The 24,959-nt window shown below is 36.9% G+C and overlaps 1 protein-coding gene across 1 annotated transcript in view; it reads right to left on the reverse strand.

Moving 5' to 3' along the window:
• PCCA (propionyl-CoA carboxylase alpha subunit) overlaps window positions 1-24,959 on the reverse strand; it is a 371,281-nt gene that overhangs the window by 66,950 nt on the left and 279,372 nt on the right. Inside the window, exon 20 of the mRNA XM_006761966.2 lies at window positions 16,709-16,807. Coding sequence (XP_006762029.2) covers window positions 16,709-16,807 — 99 coding nt within the window. The remainder of the gene's footprint in view (window positions 1-16,708; window positions 16,808-24,959) is intronic.

A 24,959-nucleotide genomic window follows, 5' to 3' on the forward strand; every position in this document is an offset into this window, starting at 1 on the left:
AGACATTTTTTGAGGAATCATCTGACAAAATTTCAAGAAGTGGACGATACCTTGGTGCCTAATTAACAGATACAACAGGAATTCTTTTGCAATGTCCCATGTGAAACATTTTGTCAGACCAAAACTCGAGAAACAAGCCCACACTGAATCAAGGATCCTGGCAACTACCATTATACTTTGTGTTTCTATGAATCTGACTACTTTAGATACCTTATGTAAGTGGGTTCATACAGAATTTGTCTTTTCGTGTCAGAAAAAAATCACTTTTACTGTCGTGGTAAACAACCTGCTTCCCTATTTATAATGGTCTGGCCCTCTAGCAACTTCAGCGCAAAATTATAGCTAACGTGCCTACAAACGTCAGGTGGTCATAATAATCTGGCCACTCAGTGTGTACCTAGAAATGGGATTACTGGATCATATGGCTGCAAAATCTCTTTGAGGACCACCCCAATACTGTCTTCCATACCAATTGTACAAAGGTTCTAATTTCTCTGTTCTCACAGACACTTGTTGGTAGCCATCCTAGCGGGTGTGAGGTGGTATCTCACTGTAGTTTTGACTTGCACTTCTCAGATGATTAACATGCTGAGCATCTGCTTACATGGTTGTCGTCCATTTGTACAAGATCACTGGAGAAATGCCCATTCAAGTCCTGTGGCCATTTTTTAATTAGGTTATGTTTTTGTTGTTGTTTTGTTTTTGTTAAGTTTAGGAATTCCTCATATATTCTGGATATTAACTCCTTATCAGATATATAATTTGTAATATTTTCTCCCATTCAATAGGATGCCTTTTTACTGTTAATTATATCCTTCGATGCACGAAGTTTTTAAGTTTGTTGTCATCCCATCTGTCTCTATTTGTTTTTGTTGCCTATGACTTTGATCCAAAGGATCATTCTTAAGTCAATGTCAAGAAGCTTTCTGCTTACATTCTCTTCTAGGAGTTTTATAGGTTATTTATTTATTTATTTATTTTATATTTTATTGATTTTTTTATAGAGAGGAAGGGAGAGGGATAGTTAGAAACATCAATGAGAGAGAAGCATCGATCAGCTGCCTCCTGCACCCTCCCTACTGGGGATGTGCCTGCAACCAAGGTACATGCCCTTGACCGGAATCGAACCTGGGACCTTTCAGTCCGCAGGCCGACGCTCTATCCACTGAGTCAAACCGGTTAGGGCATGAGTTTTATAGTTTTAGATCTTATATTTAGACCTTTAATCCACTTTGAGTTCATTTTTATATATAGTGTACGATGTGTCCAATTTTATTCCTTTGTATGTGGCAGATCTATGGTTTTTAGAAGAAAAAACCTAGCTTATATGTATCACATTTGTTTCCAACTACCATCTGTCCTCTGAGTTAAAGACTCAGTTAACTGTTAACTGAACATCAATACCTGGATAGCTAATGCACATATTAACCCTACCAAGTCCACACAGAATTCTTGATTTGTCTTCCCAAGCTGCACCTCCCTGAGGTTCCCCATCTCCGTACATATTACTATTCATTCATTCTGCTGTTCACCCTAAATTCTTTAACTTTCTTTACATCCAGCATCTAATCCAACTGTCAACCTTTTGTGCCTTCCCGCCTACATATATGTCAGATCAGTTCACTTCTACCATCCCCACTGCTACCACCTTCATCTAAGTCAAGGGTTGGAAAACTCTCTGCAAAGAGCCATATACTAAACCTTTTAGGCTTTTTAAGCCCAAAGGCAAAATTGAGGATATTATGTAGCTACTTAGATAATAAGAGAGAAAACAAATTTTCACAATTTTTGGTAACATTCAAAATATAACTAAGCACAATTTTTCTGTAATACTTCAATGTCACCTTTAATGAGATTTTACATATTTCATCTTTGAAAATGTCTTTTTCCACAGACATTACTGCCAAATACCCACACTGATCCACAGGCATGTGATTTTACTTGAACCTATTTGGCACTTGGAAAGGCATTGACAGAATTTTGTTAGATTCTTCTCTTGATATTTGCCTTTAGCATAACATTATGCTGCAGTTTAATCACTTCCAATGAAAGGTTAGGAACAGTTAAATGGATTTTTAAATATGGGCATTTCCCCTGCTTTTGCATTGAGGTTTAAAAGATGCTGCTGGAACTGTGGTGGTTGAGGGACCAACAGAAAAATTTCAATGTTGGTCCTGAGCACACAAAAAAATATCATAATATACTTTCCCACTGCTATGCCACTGAACTGCTGGGTGATAGGGAAAAGCAGGGCAGTAAGGTTCTACTTCCAACAAAAATCGCAAAAGCAGCCATAGACAAGATAAACACGAATGGACGTGGCCATGTTCTGGTAAATCTGTATTTACAGACTGAAATTTGAATCTCATATGCTTTTCATGTGTCATAAAACATTATTTTTCTTTTAACTTTTCCAACCACTGAAAAGGTAATAACCACTCAACTTCTGAGCCTTACAATAACAGACAGTGAGCTGGACTTCTCCCTGGAAGACTGCGATGGTCACATAAACAATTTCCCTGTCTCCACCACTCATCCCCTGTGATTCAGCCTCCTCACAGCAGTAATTTTAAATCACATCATATTATTCTTCTATTCAAACTCTTCAAAAGCTTCACAATTTTGTGTGGAATAAAAACACACAAAATTCTTTGGCCTACCAAGATGCTATGTCACCTGGTCCCTGCCTATCTTTTTCCACTCTCCTAACTATACTCAAGACATTGGCCTTCCTTCTGACCTGCACACAAACCAAGTATTTTCCTGTCCCAGGGCTTTTGCACTTGCTATTCCTTCTACGTGGGACTTTCCCCTCCCGCCCTTCCCCCCCTAGATTTTTGCATAGCTGCCTTCTTCTCCTTATAGGTCTCAAGTCAATATTCAGACAGGATTTCCTACCCACCCTATCTCCTCTAGTCATTTTCTAGGAATTATCCTGTTTTATAGTCTTCATCAACCTTCTCAATACTCATATTACCTTTTTTATGTATTTAAATGTTTGGTATCTACACCCCCCTGTTGCCATGTAAGTCTTGGTCACTGTTGTATCTCCAGAATCAAGAGCAGCGATTTCGAACCACCATGCCACAAGAATTTTTAAGACATGCAATTAGTCAGGGCACTGACCTCTTTTCCCTAGATTGACAAAAAAAAAAAAAAAAAAAAAATTGACAACAGACAACAGACAATAGACAACAATAGCTGTTGGGTGTGACTGAATCCAAATTATACCTACTTTTGTTTGTTTGGTGGGCGTGGCTTGGTTGGTTGGAGCATTGTTCATACACTAAAAGGTAGTGGGCTTGATTATCAGTCAAGGCGCATACCCAGGGTGTGGGTTGGATCCCCAGTCAGGGCATGTGGGGGAGGCAACCAACTGATGTTTCTCTCTCCCCCTCCTCTCTCTCTAAAATCAAAGGGAAAAAATGTACTTTTTGGTGTGCCGCAGAATTTTAGTAATTGCTTTATGTGTGCCGTGAGATTAAAAAGGTTAAGAATTTCTGATCTGGAATACTGTATAGGTCACACTTGACATTACTTTCTATGTAAGGGACACTAAAAATATAAACAGTTCCTTTTCCTTACCCTACAGGATTAGACTGATACCCAGGCAAATAAAATTTTATAATACATAAAATAATAGGTTTTAAGACATATTTTAACATTAAAAACACAATTAAATTTTATCAATGAATATGCAAACCATAGATATAAAAGTACCAAATAAGTTGCCCTTAAATTCAGTTTAAAGCAGGCTACAATTATATACAAAATAGCTATCAGCTTCTCCCCCTCCCCCCCACCCCCGACACATACCACACTACTGGAATCTATATACTTGATTAGGGAGAGAGGGAGAAAAGGGGTGAGGGAGAGAGGGAGAGAGGGAGAGAAGGAGAGATCCCAAAACCTAACATATCTCAGCAATAAGGATTGATGTAATAGAAGATAGGAAAACAAAATTTCATTCAAAACTGGAATTTGCTGTTATATAGGAAACAGGAACATACACTTTTTCCGTAGTCTAGGATTAAGACAATTAGGTTTTGGATCCACCAAGAACAAAATACTCAAATGCCTACAATAAATCTGAAGCACGCCAAGACAAATATGAACGGACCATTTGATAAGCTCATAGCAAAAAGTAAAATAATGTAAAAATTAAGGCTTTTATTTTCATGAAATATATTTCATCCTTACTAAAATATTTCCTCCAAATATTTTACCCTTTTTTCTTTTTTAAGTGGCACTTCATAGCTAGATAAACATTTCCTTCTTTTCTTATTTTGATAGTCTGCTCCAACAGCTACAAAATATACTGCCTCTTTTCTTGAAAGAAAATAAGTTTTTAGAAGACTTTAAGATAATAATTTTAACATTTGTTAAATTATTCACATAATTTAACAAATGTTAAATCAATTCATATAAAATTAGCAAAATTACTGAAAAAAAAGCAAAAGCATTCACACACAAAAATCAAATGTTCTAAAAATTCTCCCTAAGATAATAAAATCAGAGGCAATTTCACCTTTTAAAGAGTAATCTCACAGAACAGTAAGAGGAAGAAATAGTAATAGTTTTCTTTTTCCCCTCACTGATTTCCAACCTGATAATACGTTTTAAAGGCCATTACTGTGGGATTTGTCTTATCGGTCTCCAGTGCAGCTGCTGGTATTATTTTCCATGTTTACTACAATCAGTGTTTGCACTATTCAAAATTCTCTTCTTCTGGCAGCTACTAAAGATCATTCTCTAGTTAACAGATAGATGTGTGGGGTGGGGAGGGATTCAGAAAGACATTTTCCTATTATATTAAAAATTTAAAAGCAATGCCAAATCATAAAAGAAATGCCACCAGAGACAAGAAAACTGCTATGACTATATTACAAAAGCAGGTAGATTTGCATCAAAATTAAATTTTAAATTATAGTTGTACTTACATCCCAGCTGTTAAATTGGGATGGAAGTTTTTGAAGCCCAGTGAAAGGAGTTATTTCTGTTCTGTGGTGGGCTTGTTTCTAAGATGTGTAACTGTAATTGATGTTTTTAGGAACATGAAAAGATGGTTAATAATTACTCTTTCATTTTCTACTTCTTTAGAAAAAATACCAACCCCTACTTATTCTAAGTTATATATTTATGTATCCTATACATCTTAAATGGATGGTTTCATATTGCATTGATGTCTCCAGAGTAATCACATGCATATAGCACAAAATAACAGCTAATTCTAAAGGGGTAGAGGTAGGGAGAAGTATCTAAAAAACATGGAAAACATTTCTTTTGGAACTAAAAACATACGATGATTACTTTCAAATCAAAAGCATAAGCCACTTTAATATTCTAATTAAAATACTTATTTTAACTTCTATACATATTTACTAGGATTAAAACTAGTTCTCAGAGATTGTGGGAGCTATTTTAAAAGCTGAAAAAAGGAAATAGCTTATTTTTAATTTCACTTTTTCTTTCAAGTGATGTGAAAATCAATTCATTTTCTTCAAACACAGAAATTATGATTAAATTTTAAAACTTTATTCAAATTCTGTGTGGACAAGCATTTGCAAATGTATCACAGATAGTTATGCAGTCTGCAAGCACAGTAACATCTCTTCTATCATATTCATGTTCTTACATAATATTTCTTATGGGCCTACTGAACATTTTAAGTTATCATGTTATAAAACCTATGTAACACTGCAACCAATTCACAAGTAACCCATTTACTCTGGTATTCTGTAGTAAATAACATGAGGTTCCTGGGACACTATTCCAAATTTGTCTGCTTGAACACAGAAAATTAGTTCCACTTAGTTGAATATCAATGACCTATTCAGTGTAGAATGCAATCGTGCTGTAATCAGCTTTGTACTGTTATTTATAATAAAATTATCTTCTCTTGAAAATATTTAAACAGGAATATGAGAAATAAAAAGAAAACAGGCTTCAAAGGTACACCATGAATAGCTTCACAGCACACAAATGCAGAAATTGTTAGACCTTAGCAGGATCTCAAGATATTTTCAAAAGTAGTTAGCTACTCTTCAGGCCTGTGGACAACCTGCTGTGAGCAGGTGGATGGAAGAAATCATTCCACACAAAGAAACAGGCCAATAGCAGTTAGTCGGCTCTGCTTGCAAATGTTCAAACAACATGACTGCGCAAAGTGAAAATCTAGTGTGTAAAATGCTAACAAGAAGCAATATATTAAACCCAAGCAGACAAATTATGTTGTAAGAAATGAAAACTATTTGAGTTATTCAAAGTAAAATTGAAGAGCCTCTTTCAAGTGTAAAAAAAAAAAATACTTCACAGGAATAGTCACAGTAATTAAAAAAAAAGTTCTATTCATTCAGCATGCTCCACACTAAGAAGGTGCTAGGGTGTATGAAGAAAACAGCGAGTTCAACACATACAGAACACAGAAAATCCTTCTTCTGTTAAAAAATAAGTGTAATTCATCTACTTCTAATTTTAAAAGATAAAAACCAAAGCTGTAATTAACACATGTGGGAGCACTAAAAAAACCCCGAAGAATTTCTCATCTAGTTGACAACCTTTCAAAATTTTCATTTAGAAGCTTAACAAAAATTAGTACTAGTTTTAAAAAATAGAATGATTTCCTGCCTGTATAATATAATTAAAGTGTTGAGAAGGAAATAAAAAAGATTTGTTGTGTGAAACTATCACTAAACTAGATTTTCTATTTTATTTAATTTTAGTTAATTTAAATACAGAAGCAGTGTAATACATTTTTCTGTGAAACACAACTTCATTTTTTGGTAGGACTACATTTTACCTTTAATTGTCCCATTATGTAAGTTACTGTTGTATACATGTCAGGTACATGTGTCAATTCTGGTATCACAGTAATCATTTTTATATTGTTTCATCAATAAGTTGAGTTAAATAAAATGGATTAGTAAAATTAATTTCACTTGTTCTTACTTTTTTTTTTTAATCCTCACCCAAGGATATTATTTTTCCATTGAATTTTAGAGTGGAAGGAAAGGAGGAGAGGGAGGCAAGAGGGAGAGGGGGAGGAGTGAGGGTTATATCTACATGAGAGAAACACATCGACTGGTTGCCTCCTTGCCCCAGATTGAACCCTCAACCCTTTGGGCCATGGGATGATGCTCTAACCACTGAGAAACCAGCCAGGGCTGTTCTTACTTTCTTAAATTAGCTACTAAGAAATTTAAAAATTGCATATTTGGCTCATATTAGATTTCTATTAGAAATGCTATTTTATTCCACAACTTTTTAAATTGCTAATTTGGAAATCAGAACATATTTTTCCACAAAAGAATGACAGATTATTTTTATTTCTCAGCCTATCCCATTAAGATCTATCTAATAAGCATAATTACTAATGGACTCTACATTTGTAATGAAAATGATTAAAAAGTGATTGTAATGGGTAAAAAAGAATGTGAAATCCTATCATTTTAATTTCTTTGAATGATGATATTTGAGGAAAATTTGTTTTAATTATTAGATAAAGAACTAGACAAAAAGTTATAAAAATTCTGAAGAGGAGCTAAGTATCTTTGAGATGTTTCAATGTTTCTATCCCCAGTTCTTTATTATCAACTAGAGCCCTGGTTCACAAAATTTGTGCACAGGGGGAAGGTATCCCTCAGCCCGGCCTGGACCCTCTTGTAATCCAGGACCGCTGGGTCCTAACCGGTCACCTGCCAGCCTGCCTGATCACCCCTAACCACTCACCTGACCTGCCTGATCACCCCAACTGCTTGCCTACCTGCCTGATTGCCCCTAACTGTTCACCTGCTTCCCTGATCGCCCCTAACCACCTCTGCCTCAGCCCCTGCCACGTGGCTTCATCCAGAAGGACGTCTGGAATAATGTCCGGAAGGTCATTTGGCTGTCTGGTCTAATTAGCATACTATACTTTTACTAGAGGCCTGGTGCGCAAAAATTTGTGCACTGGGGGTGGGGGGTGTCATGCAGCTGGTCACACCCCCTTCAGGGTGGGGGTCCCCACTGGGGTGCCTGGCCAGGCTGGATGAGGGCTGAGGGCTGTATTCAGGCTGGCCACACCCGCTTCAGGGTGGGGGTCCCCACTGGGGTGCCTGGCCAGTCTGGGTGAGGGGCTGAGGGCCATTTTCAGGCTGGCCGGCAACTGAAGATCCCAGCCTCTCCTTTTTTTCTTTTCTAATTCTGGGATTTATTTACCTTCTATAATTGAAACTTTGTTGCTGTCCTGCTTGCTCCAGCTCTGAGGCCATGGCCTGCTGAAAGCAGGTATCTGGGGTTTGTTTACCTTCTATAATTGAAACTTTGTTGCCATCACTGGAGCTAAGAGCCAGCTTCTGCTCGCTTCAGCTCCATGGCCACAGCCTGCTGAAAGCAGGTATCTGGGGTTTGTTTACCTTCTATAATTAAAACTTTGTTGCTTGCGGAGCTCAGAGCCGGGCCGCAGCAGGCGGGGAACCTTGGCTTCCTTCATCACTAGAGCAAGCAAGCCTCTTGCTCGCTTCAGCTGTATGGCTGCCGTCCGCTATCTTGGTTGGTGGTTAATTTGCCTATCTCGCTGATTAGCCAATGGGAGGCGTAGTGAAGGTATGGTCAATTACCCTTTTTGTCTTTTATTAGATAGGATTATTATAGACTAGAGGCTCAGTGTACCAATTCGTGCACCAATGGGGTCCCTCAGCCTGGCCTGTGGGATTGGGCTGAAACCAGCTCTCCGACATCCCCAGAGGGGTCTCGGATTGCGAGAGGGAGCAGGCCAGGCTGAGGGACCCCACCAGTGCACAGTCGGGGCCGAGGGACATGAGAGGTTGGCCAGCCAGAGAGGGACTGCAGGAGGGCTCCAGGGCATGTCCAGCCCATCTCACTCAGTCCTGATTGGCTGGACCCAGCAGCAAGCTAACCTACTGGTCAGAGTGTCTGCCCCCTGGTGGTGAGTGCATGCATGTCATAGCAACTGGTCAACTGTCTGCCCCCTGGTGGTCAGAGCACATCATAGCAAGCAGTTACGCGGCCTTAGCATATCATTAGCATATTACGCTTTGATTGGTTGAATGGCCGACGGGATGACTGGACACTTAGCATATTAGGCTCTTATTATATAGGATTACTTTATTTCAAAATATATGACCCTCCTTTCAAATAGATGCTTCACTGCCTCTATCCTTGAAGTTACTAACAATGATTAGTGACCCTGGGTGAGAGGGAGTATGAACAGTGTGTGCACGAGCCTCTGAGTAAGAGAAATCAGATATAGCCTGAGGTGGGCCTTTCTTTACACCTATCACCTAATGAAGGCAAGTAGGAAAGGCATTAACTCAACTGGAAAGGAACATACTTTGATAAGATCCTTCAGTGGGCAGGTCCTTGGGAGCCCTCTTGTTTTTCTTTGCTGTCACAGAAACTACAGTGATTCTGCATCTGCAGAGATCAAACAGCCACGTTATCTAGTAGAGTATATGCAAATGTTGAAAGATCAGGAATTAGAAAGAACTGATAAAATGGCCAAGAAGGCCATCTTATGAACCTGGCTTAATTCGGTGAAGACTTAGAAGAAATAAAATCTAAATCTTAAAATTAAGGTATGGATAAAACAGATTTATTTGTGAAATTACAAAATACAGGAGGACTACCCATTCAGCCTGTCATCCCCAGTTAATGAGTCTCTACACGTGCCAAGAACTCTGCCAGGCAGTGAGAATTCAAGGTCAAATTAAAACTTAAATAGGTGGTTTAAAACAATGAAAATGAGTTAGTAACCTATAAAATTAATTATCCAAATGATGGTACATGCCCAAACACAATTTTTTAAAGAAATTAATGGGTAATATAAAATTTAATAATAAAAAAACAGAAAAATAAGTAGACAATGGGATCTGATTGAATGAATAAACAGCAAATTCCTAAAGCAAAGGTATTCCCTAAGTATTCCATTATCTAATCAGATAAAGACATTAAGTGTTACTACTTATGTAGTCACAGGAATTCAGCAATAAAACAAAATGTTTACTTATTCTTAAGAATGATGATAGACTAGGCTCCCTGGTAAAACATGCTAAGAAACTGTGAAACCAGGAATCACCCATCTTTCACCTGAAGAGATTATGCAAGAAGGTCAAAAGGGAGATAATCCAATCAAAGAAAAATAAGTTTCACTCATATGTGGAATCTAATGAAAAATAAACTAACAAACAAAATAGAAACAGACTCATAGATAGCGAACAGACTGACAGCTGTCAGAGGGGAGAGGTGTTGCAGGGCTGGGTGAAAAAGGTGAAGGGATTAAGCAAAAACAAACAAATAAAAACACACACACACAAACTCAAACACAGACAATAATATGGCGATTACCAGAGGGAAAGGAGTGGGAGGTAGAAGAAGGTAAAGAGGGGTTAAATGGTGATGGAAGGAGACTTGTTTTGGGGTGGTGAACACACCCTTAGTACAAAACGACATACAGATAATGTACTGCAGAATTGCACACCTGAAATCGATATAATTTTATTAACCAATGTCACCCCAATAAATTCAATAAAAAGAAAGGAAGAAAGAAAGGAAGGGAGGGAGGGAGGAGTTGAATTCTTAAGCTAAGAATTCATGGTTGAACACTTTAAGCTATGTGAGAGGGGTTTTGTGAGAATCACTTGGCTTTCCAGGTATCTCCTGGATTTTGAGGGACACATAGAGAAGATAAGCAATCCTTTTGGTGACAGAACAAGAAGAGTAGATTTGGTGAGGCAAGGATCTATAACTACTTCTATGGCTTACATGTTGGTCCTGCAGAAGAGACCCAGGCTGGGGCACAATGAGGGACCCTGCCTAACAGGAACATCTGGAAGGATAAAAAGCAGGATGCTGGGGCAGCTGGAAAAGACAGAGCAGGCATGAAGGGTTCTGCAGGTGAGGCATTCCCCCAAATCTACATTAAATGTCCCCTAGCCAGCTTGGGACATTTGTCAAGCCCCCCCAAAATGAATAACATTACATCTCCCAGTGTCAACATAGTTCTTCCTGCTGTGCACCTCTCATCTTTACCCCATACTGCAACTTTGGAGTGACCCCAGATAGAGGTAAGACAGGGGAGAGGATGTAAAGAAAGAAAGAAGAAAGCAGCTCTCATTTTCCCCATAAAAACTTCTTAGTCTAGAACAGTGATGGCGAACCTATGACATGCGTGTCAGAGGTGACACGCAAACTCGTTTTTTTGATTGATTTTTCTTTGTTAAATGGCACTTAAATATATAAAATAAATATCAAAAATATAAGTCTTTGTTTTACTATCGCTGCAAATATCAAAAAATTTCTATATGTGACACGGCACCAGAGTTAAGTTAGGGTTTTTCATAATACTGACACACCGAGCTCAAAAGGTTCGCCATCACTAGTCTAGAAGCTTTACCAGTTTTGACATTATAATGAACTAGACTTTTAAACACACTCGCTCCCAAATAGACTACTGCTTACTTATGACCTGGTAGTAACTTTACACAGTGAGAATTTTGCATAATATTATACAGGGGAGGAAAAAAATAAGTTGAGACAATGGGTTTGAAAGAACAATTATAAGAAAGTTGCTTCTATTTGTATTAAAAAGTTCCATTTATGCAATGAATTGGCTACACTATAAAACAGATGGGGAAGGGCAAATATTAGGAAGTACTCTGAGTGCTTTTTCAATAACTAAATAAATCCCATTCCAGAATCAGATGCCACTCTACGCCCATTAAAATAGCTATTATAAAAACAACAACCACCAGAAAATTACAAGTGCTGGTGAAAATGTAGAGAAATTGAAATTCTCGTGCATTGCTGGTGGGAATGTAAAATGGTGCAGCTGCTATGGAAAACAGTATGGTGGTTCTTTAAAAAATTAAACTAGAATTACCATATAAACCAGCAATTCCACTTCTGGGTATATACCCAGAAGAAAACTAGGGACTCATATTTGTACATCCATGTTCATAACAGTATTATTCACAATAGCCAAAAAGTTGAAACAACCCAAATGTCCATTGGCAGATAAATGGATAAAATAATTATGGTATATACATGCAACAGAATATTATGCAGCCTTAAAAAGGAAGAAAGTTCTGATAGGTGCTGCAAATGGATAATCCTTAAAGACATTATGCTATGAGAAATTAGCCAGTCACAAAGGGACAAATACTACATGATTTCACTTATATGAGGTTCCTAGAGTAGTCAGATTCATAGAGACAGAAGTAGAATGGTGGCTGCCAGGGGCTGGGGTGGGTAAGAGATAGAAGGTACTTGTTAAGCATTACTTTACTCTGCACAAAGTTTCAATGGTACCTCCACTGATAATTGAGAAGCACAGACTCTAACCCAGGGGTGGGCAAACTTTTTGACTCGAGGGCCACAATGGGTTCTTAAACTGGACCAGAGGGACGGAACAAAAGCATGGATGGAGTGTTTGTGTGAACTAATATAAATTCAAAGTAAACATCATTACATAAAAGGGTACGGTCTTTTTTTTTTTTTTTTTTTTAGTTTTATTCATTTCAAACGGGCCGGATCCCGCCCGCGGGCCGTAGTTTGCCCATGGCTGCTCTAACCTTTCATTCATAACTGGGCTCCTCCAATCTATTTCCCATGCTTATTAGTTCACATTACTTCCCTACCTGCATGCGTCCCAATCCACCTCCCATTTCATGAACATGCTTTATTGTATCTCAACTATCACCTGATACCCTTATTCTGCAAAACACAAACTTTTTAAGTAGCTAAGGATTCCCTAAAGGTAAATGAAAAATGAAAGAGAGTGATTGGCAAAGAATTTGTGAAAGCAGAGTTTCATATTAAGGGAAAAATCAGCATTTTGCTTATATTTAATTGAGAAACACTTCATAGAAAACAATAGCCTTTTAAAGAATGTTGGGGTTGGAAAGGTGAGAAGGTAGCTAGCAAGTAAGTGGCAGAAAAATATGACTAAGTAGTGCTGGCACAACTGGTTATCCATTTTAAAAAGTAAAACTGGATCTGATAGCATAAACAAAAATCAATCCCAGGGAGATTAAGGATTTAGATGTGGAAAGAACACACAATTGAAAAGATTTATAAGAAAATATAGGCAACATCTTTATGAGCTTGGGAGTAGAAGAGGGTTTTTAATCCAACACACAAACCATAAAGGAAAAGAGTGAAAATTCTGATATTAAATCTGTGATTTAAAACTTCACTTGGGTAATTTAAAAAGGTAAAAACACAAACTACAAACTGGGAAAGTTTTTTGAAACACATATAAATAACAATTCACACAATATAAAGAACTTTTATGAATCAAAGACAAACAATTCAATATTTAAAAATGAGCAAAAACCATGAACAGGCATCTTGCAGAAGACAGAATAGGTCTGTCAATAAACATATTTTAAATGCTCACTGTCTTTAACAGTCAGGGAAATATATGTTAAAACCACAAAGAGATACCATTTAAATCCACCAGTCAGGAAAAACTTAAGTAAGTCTAGATACCAAGGTTCACTAGGATATGAAGCGCAATTGTTAAGGGCACAGATTTCTGGGTTCAAATTCTGGCTTTTCCATTTATCACAGAATGCCATGGGCAAGCAATTTATCCCCTACAAGCCTCAGTTTCCCCAACTACAAAATGAGGAAAAACACCAGCACATATATCTTATTAATATCACTACATTGTGCCCTTGGCCAGAATCGAACCTGGGACCCTACCGTCTGCAGGCTGACACTCTATCCACTGAGCTAAACCAGCTAGGGCTCCTTTTTTAATCTAGATGGTAGGAAAACAGGTTCATTGCATTAGTCTTTAGCTTTTACAAGATTAATACATATTGCTTTGTGTAGATAAAGCATTTAATAATAAAAAGTTTAAATGTATGTGCAAAAATCCAGGGGAAAAACCCCCAGCAGTTCTTACTGTAAAATCACTTGAAATACCTTTGGTAATATCCATCCTATTGTTCTCCGAATTTACCATCAACAAGTACAAGAGAAATCCAAACACACTGTAGTAGTAGTTTTGTAGCTAAACTGCTTAGAGGTACTGAGCCCAGGAGGTCAGCATAGAGGAAAAATGGAGTTAGGAATGAACCTTGAAGATCTGCCTATGCTTAAGGGCAGGTGGAAGAGAAATAAAAAACATTTTGAAGCCACCAGTTCTTTCTCCTATGGTTCTTATAAATCTACTAAAGGCCTGGTGCACGAAATTTGTGCATGGGTGGGGTCCCAAGGCCCATCATTCTTCCATGAGTCCCACTGGCTAAGGATAAAGCAGAGTGGACACTGTAACTAACAAGGCTTCAAATGACTTGGCCTCCTGCTTACCACACTTTTGCTCATCGTTTGTCAGCTGATTCTCTGATTGCAAAGTTTTAAAGTGGTGGTTCTCAAATTGCGGACCCTGAATCAGCAGGGTCAAAACTCCCTAGGAACTGATTAGAAATGCACACCTCAGCCAGACCCACTAAATCAGAATAACTTTGTGGGTCAGTCTAATAGTTTAAGTTTTCACAAATCTTCTAGTTGGTTTTGAAGCACACTAAAGTTTGAGCATCATTGGCTTAAAGCATGAACGAAAGGTAAATTGTCATTTCAAGAACTCTATCGGAAAATTGGCAAGTACTCTTGGCATATTGGCTAGAAGCACAGAGTCCGGGGTCACACTACCAGGATTCAAACTGCTGCTCAGCTTCTTCCTGCTTTGTAATCACAGGGCAGTTACTTAGCTTGCCTCAGCAAAGGGTAATGCGTAACACCACAGGTCCTCAGTAAGACTGCTTGGATTTAAATCCTGGCTCTACCCTCATTACCTGTGGGTCCTTGAACAAGTCACTTGATTTCCTCTGAGCCTCAGTACTTAACAAAAAAGTATAAATAATAGTACCTACTTCATGCAATTTCTGTGATTATGCAAAGAGTTAATATAGTACTGTGCTTAGAACTGAACCTGATACACAGTAGGCACTGTGTGTTATTATTCTGATGATAATAGTAATTTCATAGAGGCCTTATTATTTTTTGGAGATAAAAAGAGTCAACACTAATGCCCACAGAAAGTATATAAAATTTACCTGTTCTGATAAGGAACAATTATCCTTACTTTATTTTTTAGGTAAATGACTTTTTTTTTTCCAGTATAGCATTCACTTCCCCAGGTGATTTCCTTCCAATGAGAGAGCACTGAACTGAAAGCAATGACCTCTCCAAAGAATTAAGGAGTCTGCCTTGAAGCGTCATTTATTTCACATTAACTTTTTTCTTAAACAAAATCTTAAAGAATAAAAATGAATTTACTGAACTATATTCCTATGGTCCAAAAAAATACTTCTGGGGATTATTGTAAATATATATCCAGTGTTAATTTAGCTGGGAGCTCTACTTGTAGAAGTGACATTAAGACACATATCCACATAGTCATTGAGAAGGATGCTTAAAGTATCAGGATACCAAGATCTGGACAAGAGAACTTTGTGTGTCTCTCTACTCACTACAGAGAGGTCAGACTATGTCCCCCGGCCAAATCACATGGATGCCCGAGCCACAGCACCTTCAGTGCAGAGCATGCTCTATGGAACATAAACAAGCATAACAAAACCATGCATTCAGAAGACACACTAACTAGAACTAAGTGATACGAAACTATACAGTGATTTTTTTCAAGGGCTCAAAGCATTTAACATCATATTTAGAATATGAAAGAAAATATGAGAGAAAAATATACTGGGACAAGTCATAAAACCAAATTTTAAATATGGGGCTCATTACTGAGAACTTACTGTTCCTTAGAAACATACAGGTTGAACCTGGCTTGGAAATTAGTTTAGTCATCAACCATTTAGCAGGGGTTCTGAAATCCTCTGCTGCATAGTCTAGTCTCTAATAGAGATAGAGGGACACATGAGCCCGGTGTAGAGCAGTCTCTATCTGTGATTCTCTTGATTTCTTTAGGTTTTAAAAATCTATTTTCTGTGTAAAATCAAGTTAAGAATATGTCAAAACACTTTCATAAAAAAAAGAGTGAGACTTTAATGCTATGGAAGGCCTATGATTTTTACTTGCATGTGACAGCCACACGTTCTATTGCGTTCGGTTTTGTTTTTTCTTGGAACCTTAAACCTCAACTATGAGGTGAGCTGGAGGAATTTTGGCAGAATCTCTTTCACAGCTTCCTACTTTAAAATGGAGGTCACAGAATACAAAGAACATTTAATCAACCCTGGTTTTCAAGGCATCTCCTCAATGCAATAAATTTTATATTGGGGGTAAAAGAAAGGTTAACAAATGAAGATTACTCAATTTTTAAAAGGTATCAACATGCTATGGCAAGCCAACATGAATAGCTCATATTTCTGATGATCTGATACTACACATTTCAATTACACAGAAAAGGAAGATAATAAATCAGTCATCTTTTACAACTGAAAATCCACAACGGCAAGGAAAACTACTAATCTAATAGTTTTAGAAAAGCATGCAGAATGTGTTATCTGTAACAAAATATAATACACTACCCTTCCTGAGTTGCCTGAAAAAGGAAAACTGTGTTTTCTTGGAATAAGAATTAACTCAAGATTCTCTAAAATAAGAAAAACCATCCAATGTACACGGTGATAAAATGCAGCTTTTCCCCAGCATGTCTGTAAGCATTAACCACACAGACGCTGATAAGGACCTCTGACTTAACGCAGTCCTCTAGGTAAACCCTCCCAACACTCACCTGTATCGTCCTCTGAGTGCCATCAACGGTGACAGATAATAAGGGTGAAGCCAGGTTCCACGTGCTGGTCACATTTAGTTTCGACCCATCAACTTCCACCTGTTGTGACACCAAATAAGACTGTTACCAGGAAGAAAGACAGAAAACTGATCTCAAGTTCATTGCTACATGCAAAGCAGCAGCCATTTTAAACAGATGGCTCCCAAACAACCTGTCATGTTTACTGCTCCCACCATGAAAGACAGGGTCCAACAGCGTCTTCTCAGCCATCTCTGGGGAGAGCTGAAGGGCCTGAGCACAGCTGCCTGTGGGTACTGAGGTTTCAAGTAATTTCCAGTAAGTAACAAACAGCCTTCTAACTCTAAGCCTATCCGGACATGCTACATTTACTGCAATTAGACAAGTAATGCATATAAATTCCAGTGACATTTTGCAACCCACACAACAGGGCCTGAATATAATATCCTCTCTAAGGACCAAGAAAAAACTTTTCTGTGCTAGTTTTAATGAAGGACTATGTATTGTTATCTTAATTAAACAGAAGCTTTAATTAGGTAAAATTATTTGGTACTGAGAATTAAAAGTCCATTTGAACTTTGCAAGTTCTGTCATATTTTTGCTGATCATCAAGTTATCAGTCATGAAGATACAAAAAAACCTATGATTTTTTAAAACAGGTATTCTTAAGAGAAAAATGTTAACTTTCAAATAAATAACATAAAAGCAACTGAAGAAATAAATAAAAACTAATTTAAAAATTAAAGTACTATTAGTTATTTCTTCCTTTTTACTCACTCATTCCCTAACTCTTTAATGAGCTAAAAATGAGATTTTTAATAAACATAACATTATTATTTTAAGTTTACAGTAAACTACCTAACAAAGAGATATTTAAGTTTGTTGAAGTTTCAAAATAAACCTTTAGCAGAGCCAAGATATATGATCCCTAAAAATTCCCACACTCACTTGATTCTCTTGAAAGACACTCACTGATTAAAGAAAATACAGACTTTATACTGTATTTGTTTGAGTAAGTACTTATTTATGTATATTTTCTCTGTAATGTGGTCATAAAGTATAGATCAAAGATATGCTACTGGCTATGTAATGAAATATCAACAGGACATATATGGGGTGGGCAAAAATAGGTTTACAGTTGTTCATATGAAAAAACACACAATCTATATAAAAGCCTAGGCAACCATCACAACTGAATGACCGGAACGACCGGTCAACCAGTTGCTATGATGCGAACTGACCACCAGGGGGCAGATGCTCAGTGCGCTCCCATAGCCAACCTCCCACAGCCAGCCAACCTCCCCCAATTCCTCCCCCCAGCCAGCAAACCTCCCACAGTCCCTCTCCCTGTCCCTCCTGCCCTATCCGGCAGGCCCTGGCTGGCAGCCGGCAGGCCCCAACTGGCCCAGCCCCGATTGGGACTGGGCAAGATGGCCCTCATAAGCCCTGATTGCTGGCAAGGCCTAGGGAATTTCGTGCACCGGGCCTCTAGTAGTTAATAAATAATAATACATGAATAAACTTTCATGTAGTCACAACTATAAACCTACTTTGGCCCACTCCTGTATTATCTACTCACTTGTGTTTTCAGATTTAGTGGTCTCCCTGTATATACAGTATCATTTAGTAACTGGGGGTGGGGAGGAGAAACAAACAAAAAATACACAAAGAAAACAATGGCTTTGGAATTAGACTGCCCTGTGTCTCACTTGATATATTTTTTAAGTTTACTCTTGAATTACAGTTCATATTCAATATTATTTTTGTATGAATAACTATGTATGGTGCTAGGTGGGTACTTGAAATATGGGGGGACCACTTTGTAAAGTATATGAGTGTCTAACAACTATGCTGTACACTTGAGTCTCACTTGATAGATGTTTTACTAAGTTAGAGTTGTTTACTAAAGCTGGAGTATAATCAGCCTGAGCTTTAGTTTCCAAACTATAATATAGTAAAAATATCTGTCCAACTATAAAAATTAAGTAAGTTAACATATGAAAGACTCTACCAATATATCGGTTATGGTAGTTCCTAAATATTTTCTCCCTTCCCCTGTCTCTAATGGTTTTACTACCCTACTCTTAAGTAAGTTTCAAAAATAAGGTCAGATAATCATACTATCTCATACATTAATTATTATTAAATCACATGATAAAGATCTGAGAAGCAGAAAGACTTGTAGTTTTGATTAAAGCAGCACTAATACATTTTAAATGATCCTATTTAGCCCCTTTCCCCAAATTAAATATCTCCTTATAATGAAAGATTGCCAAAAGAAACTCAAAACAGACAGGTTAGAAACAGTAAGTGCTAAAAATACCTTATAAAACTGAAAATATTTGCTTTGAAATGGCTTCTAAATGTAAAAGGTTAAAAAAAAGCTCAATAATCAATTACAAAGTTTTCTTTGTCAAAAAAGAAGCTAGATGCATAAAAAAGAATTTTGAATAATTATTAAAAATTTGTATTTGACACTAATTTCAAATCCAAAGGGTTAATAGAATGAAACTACAATTGCCATCTTTAGGGCATATGAAGCGGGAACACACACACACACACACACACACATACACACACACACTAATCTACTAAAATCATATTAGAGGGAGAACAAATTTAATACAACCTGAAATAAAACATTTTTATGAATGTTCAAACAAAATGTGCTATATCCATACAAGAGAATAACATTTGGCAATAAAATGAAATGAAATATTGATACATGCTACAACATGAATGAACCTGAAAACATGATACTGAAAGAAGCCAGTCACAGAGGACCACAGTTATATAGTTCCATTTATATGAAATGTCCAGAAGAGAAAATCTATAGAAAGTAAATTAGTGGTTGCCTTGAGCAAGGGTGGGGGAGAGTGGTGGAAATGGATGGGGGGTTGAGGGTGGCAACTATGGGTAATGGGCCTTATTGGGCATTATAAAAATGTTCTAAAATGGACTGTGGTGAGGGTTACACAACTCTGAATATACTACAAGCCAATGAATTGTACAATTTAATGGACAAATGGTAAGGCATGTGAATTATATTTTAATAAAGCTATTTAATAAGTAACAAAAAAATAGAGGAGGGAATGCTATTCTTTCAAAAATTAAAAGCAGAACTGTTCTGATAAAGACAACCTAAAAATGGATATATATGCATATAAAATGTTCATAAATTAGAAGAGTTTTAGTATTATTAAATGTTATCTCCTAAATTGATCTATATAGTCAGTGTAATCCCAATTTTTAAAATCTAGCAGGCTTTGTTTTTTCAGTAGAAATTGATAAATTGATTCTAATTAATATATAGAATATTGAAGAATTTTGAAAAACAACCAAAGGTACAGTAATCAAGACACTGGTGTAAGAATAGACATATTTATTAATAGAACAAAACAGAGTTCAGAAACCCATACATAAATGGCTAGTTGATTTTCCCAAAAAGTGCCAAGTTAGTAAATGTGGAAATATAGTTTGTCAACAAATTGAACATCTATAGTAAAAAAAATAAACCTCACACCATCAAAAAATTCAAAACTATTAAAATTAAATGTAAAACCTAAAACTTCAGAAAGAAAACATGAGAGAAAATCTTTATGAATGACCTAGCACCAGGCAAAGATTTCTTAGGACACAAAAAATAAAAATCTAACAAGAAAAAGTAGGTGAACTGGACTTTATCAAAATTATAAATTTCTGTTTGAAAGACACATAAGAAAAGGAAAATCAAGCCACAAATTGAGAGAAAATATCTACAGAATACATTTCTGATAAAGGACTTATATAAAAAATACACAAGTAACTCTCACTTATAACTCAATAAGAAAAACTACTACATTTTTGTTAATGGGCAAAAAATTTGGTCAGAGACTTCATCAAAGGAGAAAAACAAATGACAAGCACATCACTGATTGATCATTAAGAAAAGGAAAATTAAAACTATAATGAAATTGCACTACACAGCCATCAGAATGGCTAAAAGAAAAAGAGTGATAAAATACTAAGAGCTGATAAAGATGTGGGACAATTAGAATTTTCATTTATTGTTGGAAGAATGAAAAATAGTAGACCCACTTCAGAAAACTCCAGAAAAGTGAAAAGATATGTACATACAAAGAACTACACATGACTGCATCGAGGTTCATTTATGATAGCAGAATGTATATCAGACTGTTACATCAGCCACAAACTGAAAAAAAAAGCCCAATAAATTGATTAATGGGTAACCAAATAAAGTATATCCATACAATGAAAAAGTAATTAGCAATAATCATCTCAAAGGCATTACACTAAGTGAAAGAAAGCTGACAAAAGAGTATATGCTGACACAAAAGGAGTATATGCTGCATGATTCCTTTAATGTGACACTAAGTGACAGATCAGTGGTTTCTAGGAGTTAAGGGTAGGAGAATAACTTTGACTGAAAAGGGCTATGAGGGAACAGACAGGGCAGTATAGACAGGTGGGTGAAAATATTCTGACAGGTAACAAGTACATACTCTAAAAACATCTAGGCTGGAGGACTTCTTCTGGAGAACAATGTAGGAAAGGCTCTAGGTTTCATGGCATCCCTAATGTGGCATCTGGTGTCATAGCAAGAGTGCACCATGGAGGGAGGGAGAGGCTAGATATCATGGTGGGAACCCATCCTACCTGTCCTAGTAGGATGACTAGAGAAGGTCCAAGTCAGGACAAAGACCGTGTATTGCACAGGGGACTCCATGACTGTGAGCAGGACTGTGGGTAGCAGAAGCCTCTTCAATGACAAAGAGGATGAATCATGACTCAGCAGTCACCAGTCCAGGTTCTCCTTGTAAGGACAGTGTGGGTCTGAGCTGTCTTTACCTCCATAGTTATGAGGGGAGTCTGACCACCTCCCCAAAGGCCCCTTTTACATGCACCCAAAGGCCACAGCTTAGTGGAAGCTGGAGGAAGAGGAAGAGGCCTGAAGCACTGTGGCACCTGAGACTGTTTAAACCAAGAGTCCAAGACCCTGTTTACTGCCAAGTTTTCCCCCCTGCGCCCTACTACAGGTAGAGGGCTTATGAGAAGATTACATGTGATAGGAAATAAACATTTCCTTGTATACCTAGTAAGTAATGAGTATAATTTTGCAACTTCACTATATAATTGAAGAAAGGAAGCTATTATAGTTCCAAATCATAAACTATGAAATATATATGCAAATTTTAATGAGGAAAGAGAATATGCTGGAAGCTATCATATGCTTTCTCAGGCCTCAAGCAGTAAACAGATTTCTCAAAAAAACATAATTTTAATCATCAGATGCAATTATTCTATTGAATCTATCATTCAATGTGTGAAATCTAGATGTAAGTAAAAGCCGTATTAGAGGTAGGAAATGTTTCTTTGAGCCACATTTTAATACCATAGAAAGGTAGGAGCAAAAGAACTAAAGAATTCTTGTTACTATGCCTCATATAATTGTTCACACCTAATTTTTGACCCCAAAGTGCCTGAAGCAGTAGAAGTAAAGTAGCATTTCCTTATTCTGACACAGAACATGCCACTCTATCTTTTCAATGCCAAAAGCAAATGGGAAATGAAACCTAGGACAAAGAAAATAACGGACTTAGTGAGGGGCCACTCAGGTAACAAACTTAACAAGGAAAAGCTGCAGGTTACCCATGCTTACACCCAACCATCTGCCCTAATGCAACATAAATAATAATCAGAATAACCAATATTGGATCTTTGCACACTAATTGCAAAAAAATATTCTTATAAAGAGAAAATGGTAACTAAGAGCATATAACACCAAAACTACTCAAAGAAACACAGGAAGTGTTCAGATAAATAATTCTACAAAGTCTCAAAGACAACCATAGGAAATGTGACCCCTCTTTTAAAAAGTGAGCTCAAAGAAGAAAAACAAAGGTTCAAAGAAGAGATTATACAACAACAGAAGGAAATGAAAATCAAGCTGGTAGAACACAGAAAAAAAAAAAAGAAGAAAAAAAAACATTATAAAGATAAAAGTCATGTTAAGAAACAACCAAAAATAGAATGTTACTAAAAAGACAAGCACATGGAGAAATCATATAAAACAAAACAGAAAAGACCAACAATATAAAAGAAATTTATAGAGAAGACAACAGATATGAAGAAGGGAGAAATGGGATCCAAAGAAAATGCAAAAGTCTTATTCAAAAAGGATTTAAAAAATGGATATAAGTTCAAAGATATGAAAGGTAAAACTTTTCAAAATAAATAAAAGTGTGAAGGTGTAGAATGATGTTTATGGAACTTTAAGAATAAAGAAAAATTATGTGGGCGTTTCGGCAAAGATAAAAATTCATGCACAAGCAAGAAAAAAACCTCAGGCCAACCTAATTTCTCAAGAGCAACATGATCACAGGAGCCCACAAAGTCCTACGGTCTCGAAACTAAAAATAAAGAATGTTGCCCCTCAATTTTATACCCAGTCAACATGTCCTTCAAGTACACAGAATATAAACGTATCTTGTAGCATATAAGAACTTAGTGCCCCTTCTTTAAAAATGAGGCATCGCTATACATACTAACATGAAACTATTCAAAAGGATAGTGTTTACAGTATGCTATCACTTAAGGAAGAAAACAAAAACGAAAACCAAAAAACCTGCATGTTTTTTAAAGTTGGTGTTTTAAAAGGCACCAACTATCTGAACTAACGTATAAGAGGAGCAGAGGGACTGAGGGAAAGTGATGAAAGGGAGACTTGCTTTTCAATGCAAACCCATTTATATTTTTTTAATTTTGCCCTACCCACATACCATATTATATATTTAAAAATTTTAGCCCTGGCCAGTTTGTCTCAGTGATTAGAGCGTCAGCCTGCAGATCAAAGGTTGAGCGTTCGATTCCTGGTCAAGGGCATATATTTTGGCTTCAGGCATATATATGTGTTCCCTGTAGGGACACATGTGGCAGGCAACCAACTGACGTGCGCACGCGCGTGCGCGCGCGCGTGTGTCTGTGTGTCTGTGTGTGCGCGTGCGTGTCCCTCCTCCCTGCCTTTCACTTTCTCTAGAAATCAATGGAAAAAATATCCTTGGGTGAGGATTAAAATAAATATGCACATATATGAGGGTAAGTATAAGTGCTAATTTCTTTTCTCATGGTAGCATGCGACCAATACCTACTTCAGACCTTTCAGTAATAGGCACACAATAAACAGTTGCTATTCTTTCAAAATTTCCTTTTGGCTAATAAAACAATACAATATTCATTTCAATTTGACTGGTCACTGATTTACTGATTTCACCTATGGCACCCATTTTTACAATTTATTTCAGATCATCTCTCTTTCTCAACCCTCTTTTTCATCTGAAAATGGGGGACCTGAACCAGCAATGCTGAATGAAAACCTCTTCTATATCTAAAATTCTATGGTTTTTATGGTTACAAAGCCCTTTTATTTAAGCTATATGTAGACAGTTAATTTTGAATATGTCATATTCCAATATTAGAAAGGGATATTTTGTTTTGCTCAAACACCGTTCAGGATTGAAAGTTTTCAAGATCTTTCCTTTAACAATAAAAGCTAACAAAATAAATAAAATTCAATGTGAGAATAAAGAGAAAAATAGACCAAGAATGAAGCAACAAATGACAAATTACTCTGGGCTCAAATAAAATTTCACACCTTTCAAGGCAGATAATATTGTAGAAATGTTCCAGCACTATGAAAACACTAGAATATTTTAGGTTATTTTAAACTCTATCTTTTAAAAACGGTAAAAAGATACAACAGCTCTGTTTAGAAAGTAACATAAAGATTTTATTTCTTTAATTTAAATTGACCTAGGATTCAAAGTACACCAAGTTTACATGATTTGTCATCTACCACTGACCCACACTGTTAGAGAGTGACCTCCTCTTTCCTGAAACTGAAGCCATCAGTCCTCTTATTTTCTTGCATGGACCATCTTCCTCCCTTGACTTCTCTCTCACACTGACTACTCCCCCTCTGTTTTCCAGCATGCACAGAACCTCGTATTTTCACTGCACATGCACTTGACCACTATGCTCTGAAACTACCAAACCATTTCTCTCCTTTTCTCTGACAGGTTCTAGAACAAATGCGCTGTACCTATGTTCTTACCACATATCTTTCCCCTTCTATAACCTTCTACAATCTAGCTGCTAAAAGTATATTCTAAGAGGTCACAAGTCTATTTCAGGAATTTTTATATGCTCCACTTAACTCTCATTATTCTTTACTTCT

Source organism: Myotis davidii, unplaced genomic scaffold (genome assembly GCF_000327345.1).
Source record: "Myotis davidii unplaced genomic scaffold, ASM32734v1 scaffold637, whole genome shotgun sequence".
In the NCBI taxonomy this organism is placed as follows: Eukaryota; Metazoa; Chordata; class Mammalia; order Chiroptera; family Vespertilionidae; genus Myotis; species Myotis davidii.